The following is a 6,766-nucleotide window of genomic DNA, read 5'->3' on the forward strand; positions in this document are numbered from 1 at the left end:
ACGGGGATTTTGGCACGATGTTTGTGGTGCCTGTCTGCGTGTTTTGAATTTGGATGTTGAATTGGATTTTATGACAATGATTTTGGGAGGTGGAGATTTGCTGGATGATCTCTCTGTGTCACGGAAAAAGTTTTTACTCCGTGGAGCTGGTCTGGGTAAAAAGTTGCTCCTCAGGGGCTGGAAATCACGGAATGCGCCTTCTCTTGATGATTGGATGGAGGGCATGTCTGCCCTTGCATCCATGAAAAGGGTGGTTTACAAGAGGCAAGGGAAGTTGAGGTTGTATGGAAAGGTGTGGGATGACTTTCTGGATATTTACTGATTTATTGCAAGTTATGTACATATAATATTCTGTTATTCTGTGTATTTTTGCTGAGTATTTATTGGTCTGATTGTTTGATTATATATGTGTACATTTTATAAATAAACAAATAAAAAAAAAAACATAACGGATCCTCCTCTGGTGAGCCTTCCATTACATAAGGGATCCTTCTATGGTGAGCCTTCCATTACATAAGGGATCCTTCTATGGTGAGCCTTCCATTACATAACGGATCCTTCTATGGTGAGCCTTCCATTACATAAGGGATCCTTCTATGGTGAGCCTTCCATTACATAACGGATCCTTCTATGGTGAGCCTTCCATTACATAAGGGATCCTCCTCTGGTGAGCCTTCCATTACATAAGGGATCCTTCTATGGTGAGCCTTCCATTACATAAGGGATCCTTCTATGGTGAGCCTTCCATTACATAACGGATCCTTCTATGGTGAGCCTTCCATTACATAACGGATCCTTCTATGGTGAGCCTGCCATTACATAAGGGGTCCTTCTATGGTGAGCCTGCCATTGCATAAGGGATCCTTCTCTGGTGAGCCTTCCATTACATAACGGATCCTCCTCTGGTGAGCCTTCCATTACATAAGGGATCCTTCCATTACATAACGGATACTTCTATGGCCTGCCATTACATAACGGATCCTTCTATGGTGAGCCTGCCATTACATAAGGGATCCTTCTATGGTTAGCCTTCCATTACATAAGAGATCCCTCTATGTTGAGCCGGGTGATCTGTGCTGCCCATTTCAGCTTTATATTCTTCAGATTTAGAAAGGATCCCTTTATCCTCTGTTAAGAAACCAGTTTCCGACTGTCCTCCCGGCCAGTCCCTTGAGAGATAATCCACTCTGCTCTTGGATCTTCACAAGGAGTTGTGAGACTTCTGTACGCAGAACATCGGTGCTGGTGAATGCGAGCGATCTATGCTTTTTACTTGACTGATTTCCTCACTCACAAAGGCAGTGTCTTCTGCGCCTCCTCCGTTCTTTCAAGGGCCCCATCCTGGGGCAAGCCCCCTTGTTATCTGCAAAGGGGGTTTGACCACCTTATAATCAAGCCACTATTCCCAACGAGAAAGGAGTGTTTCATAAGCGGATTCCTTGCCTTTGATGCCACCTTGAGGTCAGTGGTGTCCGCAGACCCTGCTCCTTTACTACTTTTTAAAAAGACGCTTTGAAGTTGAAAGTAAACATTTTCGATTTTCTTGCTAATTTGCAAAGCACTAGCAGGCAAAACTTGCTTCGGGGCAGCGGAAAGGGGCTCGGGGGTGGTGCAGGGCAGGGGGGGAAACGAGGGGAAACCTAGATTGAATGAGGTTATGTTCATGGCCATCCCTGTTAGATAAAGGTCCCTGTATGTGAGCGAGTGTCCATTCATTGAATGTGCTATAACGTTGAGGGGGTCTTTTCTTCAAGCTGTGCCTACCAGAAGGAGGAGAGAGAGCGAGAGAGCGAGCTGTGTGTGACTTCATGTGGAAACGCTGTTTCCATTAACCTGGTTCTTTTTGTTTCTACACGCAGAATATCATTAAGAAGGTGAACGGCCAGAAGTTTGTGTACAGGTTTGTGTCCTATCCGGACGTTTTAACGATGGATCCTCTGGGACTGGAGAAGGGCGAAGGCGAGTCGGAGACGGAAGCCAAAGAGGGCAGCGTTTGTGCCCGGAAGGAGCAAGAGAATGGCGTCCAGGAGAAGCTTCCGTTGCCCTGCTCCAAACCTTCTGGCCGGAACGACTACATTCACTCAGGGCTGTACTCCTCCTTCACCCTCAACTCTCTGGGTTCATCCAGTGCGACACGCATCAAGTCCATCAAAATGGAGAACCCGGCTGTCAAGCTGGCAGAGAAGAAGCCCACCACTCAGGAGACCATGCCGTCTGTCATCAAGTTTGTTACCACCCCGAACAAGAAGGCCGCCTCACACCCAACTCCTGAGGGGTCTCCTACCACCCCTTTGCCCGTCTCTGAGGACTCGCTGCAGGCGCTGGAGTACTTGGTTCCCTTGAAGTGGACATCAGTTGAGACAACACACGCTGCACAAAGCGCCCTCACCAGTTCGCCTCTGGCAGTGTCTGTGCCCCCTTCGCCCCTGCAGATCCGCTCGCGCTCTCCTTCGCCCCCTCCAGACTCCACCTCCGAGCTAGTGATCGACACCGACCTGGACTCGGTCACCTCACAGCAGCCGCGCATGTCTCCTGAAGTCTACGAGGAGGTGCCCTACCTGCTGGACAGGAAAGAAGGCTCGCGCCACACCTCCAAGTCCAAGAAGCCGAAAGGACTGGAGCTGACCCCCACCCTCATCGTCACCGGCAGTGACCCCAGCCCACTTGGGATCTTGAGCCCCTCGTTGCCTACGGCATCGCTCACCCCTGCATTTTTTTCACAGGTGAGTCAGAAGGGTTTGCTGCTTATTTCCACTTGTGCATGCCTGAAAGCAAAGCTCTTGTGACTATGTGCTTGATGATTCTGTGTGTGGGGGGGAAAGAGCGGTGCATGTGCCCTGGTTCCATAGAGAGACCCCTCAGACGGACATTTCAGGCGACCCTGGTCCCCTGTGGTGTAAACGGTGCTGTCGGCTGCCTGTTGAGTTCAGGGGTGTTGTTGCCCTAGTCCTCTCGCCTCTCTCTGCTTGGCAGGAACCCCGTCTTCTTGCCGAGATAGCCTATTTATATCTGTGGTGCTGTCTATCACTTAAAATGGATAATCGGGGCACTGTGAAATTGCAGCACACACAACGCATGCTTCTTTTGGTGGTGGTGTTGTTTTTGGCATTTGTGTTCTTCGTGCTGCCTTTCCTGCTACTGAGGTGCACATGTGGTTATGCATGCTTGCAGCTGTGGTGTGCATGCCAAAGTCGTTTTTGCACATTTGTGGTAGCAGTTGTGGTGCCTTCGCAGTGGAGTATGTTGCTTCCTTTGGAATAGTCTGTCTGCTTGTTGATGGGCCAGTGTCCTAGCTCGAGTAGTTTGATGATTCTTGACTCGGCCTTTTTCTTTTCTTCCAGACGCCAATCCTGCTCACGCCGAGCCCTCTTCTGTCCAGTATTCACTTCTGGAGCACTCTTAGTCCGGTTGCGCCTCTGAGTCCAGCCCGGTTGCACGGTGCGAATACCCTATTCCAGGTAAATCCTCCTGTGACAGCTGGTACCTTGGTTCCATCAGACGGGTCCTCCTGCTCGTATTCTTGCTCTGTCTAGATGTGTGCAACGCTGTATTCTTGCTCTACCTGTGTGCAACGCTGTATTCTTGCTCTGTCTACCTGTGTGCGACGCTGTATTCTTGCTCTGTCTACCTGTGTGCAACGCTGTATTCTTGTTCTGTCTACCTGTGTGCAACGCTGTATTCTTGCTCTGTCTACCTGTGTGCGACGCTGTGTTCTTGCTTTGTCTACCTGTGTGCAACGCTGTATTCTTGCTCTGTCTACCTGTGTGCAACTCTGTATTCTTGCTTTGTCTACTTGTGTGCAAGGCTTTGGGTTTTTAGTACAGGTGATCCAGTTTCCCGAGGAGTGCTTTGCTTGTTAGCAAACTCTGAACATGCTCCAAGCTGCCCTCAACGCAAAATGTGTTCCAACATGCCGACAAGCACAAACACACACGCTGGCTGCTGCAAGTCTGAACACTGTAGACCTGCCTTGTTCTATGGAAGCCGCGTGAGTGGCTAAAGGGGCAACAGCTATGCCAGTGGGATCCAAGCTGATTTCACACACTGTGCTAGAGTTCGCGTCACTTTCAATTCCCTAAAGGATAAAATGGTATTCATGGGCTTTCCATCTAAGAAGTTCTTGAACTCCAGGACGTTTTCACAAGCCTAGTTAACAGTAACCTTAATATGCCTCGATGCGATGGGAATGTTTTCCGAATTGAAAGAAGCAAAATTAAGTGTGTTGCTTAGAATTGCCCTAGTGCCGTACTCGGTAGCAGAGAAGATTTATATGACATGAAGTTTATTCGTACATCGTCTATACAAATGTGTTTCCAAACGGTGCAAGGCAGGGGAGGGAGCAAGGGAAAATCCAATCACATTCTTACAAGGCCTTGTGACCTTGAGAATGGGTAGTTGGCTACCGTACTAGGCCTGACGACATTTCTGATATTGAAAGTGCATTGATTATGGTGAGGGGAGATGGGAGAGGAGAGGAGAGAAGAGAAGGTATAGGCAGGGAGCGGCAGAGAAGACCGCAAAGCGGTGAGGAAAGCCAGGAGCAAACAGATGGAATGAACACAGCAATGATACACGAGTCAATATTGAAGATATTATGATGCAAGAGCCCAGCATGTGCATGCCATGATCCAGTCCCAGTCGTAATGGGCACAACATATGATTCATGACCACTTAGTACATAATTATTAAAAAAGTCCAGCATGAGAACGTCAAGATCAGTGCACCAACATGAATCAAGAAGTCAATTCAAGGCACCAGCAACATAGCGGTGATGGTCCCTCCATAATGTGGCCATCTGATTCGGATTTCAGACAGGGCAGGTTTGTTGAAGCAGAGGAGGCATTGCAACGGTGGTATGCCAAGGAAGAGGAATGTACAGAGTGATGGAAGTGTTGCTAAGATGCCAGGACGGACAGAGCAAACGGGCGGGAGGGAGGAAGGAGGAAAGGGTAAGCAGCGAAGCAGGAAGAGGGAGAGACACTGGGGTGGATGGGGGTGCGGCACGGCACGCCAATCATGCCGGACAAGGGAACAGCTAGTTACAATTTTCAGGCAAGCACGGGGGCAGAGCTAGATACGATTTTACAGGCATACAGGCACTTTCATACAGCAAAGGGGGGCTGCTATGTGCTAACAGAACCAACCTTTAAATGTTCAGAGAAAATCTAGGAGTGGTCCCTGTCTCCTTTCCCTCATCCTTGAAGGGTGCCCCACACCCCTCGTCCAGGGCATCTACTCACAAGATTATCGAACGCCGGGGAGCCCCTGCTGTCTTAGCTAGCGGCCACAGTCTTAACTAATTAACTCCCTCAGACACTTCCTAGGTGAGTCTGATTGCCATGGCGACTGTCTCCCAACCTTTCCCTCACTCCCCTCTCCCTTAACCTGTATCCTCCCTTCTCTACTCTTCTGTCTCACTCGCTTTGTCTCACCACTCTCTTTTGGTCTCATCTCTTTCCCCGTCTCCATCCTCCAGCTCCTTTTCTTCCTTCCCAAAGGTCACTCCTCCTAACACTGCCCTTACCTCCCTGATCAAACTCCCCCCTTCCTGCTCGCCCTCCAGAACTACCCCACAACCACTCTGTCACTCACTTGAATACAAACTGCTAAATTGTTGCCACACTCTGACACTCCACTCTTATCAAATGTGCCAGACGTCTCCTGAAGTCCTCCGCCTGCTGCACACTTCTCTCTGGTCACTATGTCTACTCCCATATCAACCCCCCGCTCCCCCCCCCTTCCTCTCAAACACCTCTTACTGCCACCTGATTCTGTTGGCCTTTTATATCCCTTGACTTCCTGTCTGGAAGCTTCTCTGTGCCCCCATGGGAAACCTGATTCAGCTTCCAATCTGCCTACGACTTCTAAATCCTCCCATCTGGTCCCGTTCTGGACTGGGATTTCCCTGGGAAGTCTTGACACGCCCTTTAGCCCCCTTCTCATTGCCTCCAAGGCAGCCATGCAGTCGCTCTGGTTGTTTTTCTGTTGCTCTCCTGTTTTAAGTGAGTTAATGCACATACACTCTTCCTGGTCTTTAATAGGGCTGTGTCGCGCTCGGCTAGTTCAGCTCCCCTGCTGCTGTTGCTCCCTGGTGAGTCTGTAATAGGTGCTTGGTCTCCCTGTCGGCGCTTGACTGGGCAAGCTTAGTCCAATTTTTATTTGAGTAACCGGTCCATGCCTCCTGTTCCAGGACGGTGCCTTGTTCTGTTGGGCCCAGGAGCATTGTAGTATTTGTAGTACTCTGGGTAGTGCTGCTTCCCAGGACCCATTTTGCATCCCAGGGGTCTGAGGAGTCAGATGCATTCTGGTAATTAAAGTCTCTTTGGAAACACCTGAAAAAGAACGGTGGGAGAAGTGGTCCTGACAGAGGCTGAGGCATTGGGTCTTGGAAAGAGTTAACAATATGCATGCAGAAATCCTTACAAACCGTGGGGCTGGGAACAGGGAGCCCACAAAGCTGCCTCACAACACCTCTGGGATCCTTGTCCCCACTCCTTGACCAGGTGAAACCCATGCCGCTGTCACAGAGTTAGCAGGGGAGGGGGAATCTGCTTGCCTTGAGTTCAAAGTAACTCTGTCCTGCAATTAAGAGACATGGTGAGATAGAGAAACGTTTAAAGGGCCGGATTAATAATGATGGCAAGCCTGTGGGATGCAGGCAGAGAATGTGGAAGGCGGTGCTGTTGCATGTCTTTTAAAGGGTTGAACAGTACAAAAGGAGAACAGACCAGCAATCTTACAGACCAGTAAGTGGATAAAGTCTATG

General features: G+C 49.5%; 1 protein-coding gene across 1 annotated transcript in view; it reads left to right on the forward strand.

The window, feature by feature from the left end:
* ELK4 (ETS transcription factor ELK4) overlaps positions 1-6,766 on the forward strand; it is a 93,673-nt gene that overhangs the window by 65,111 nt on the left and 21,796 nt on the right. Inside the window, exons 3-4 of the mRNA XM_069633154.1 lie at positions 1,860-2,723; positions 3,342-3,458. Coding sequence (XP_069489255.1) covers positions 1,860-2,723; positions 3,342-3,458 — 981 coding nt within the window. The remainder of the gene's footprint in view (positions 1-1,859; positions 2,724-3,341; positions 3,459-6,766) is intronic.

This window comes from Ambystoma mexicanum, chromosome 13 (genome assembly GCF_040938575.1).
Source record: "Ambystoma mexicanum isolate Mex_15411 chromosome 13, UKY_AmexF1_1, whole genome shotgun sequence".
Classification (NCBI taxonomy): domain Eukaryota; kingdom Metazoa; phylum Chordata; class Amphibia; order Caudata; family Ambystomatidae; genus Ambystoma; species Ambystoma mexicanum.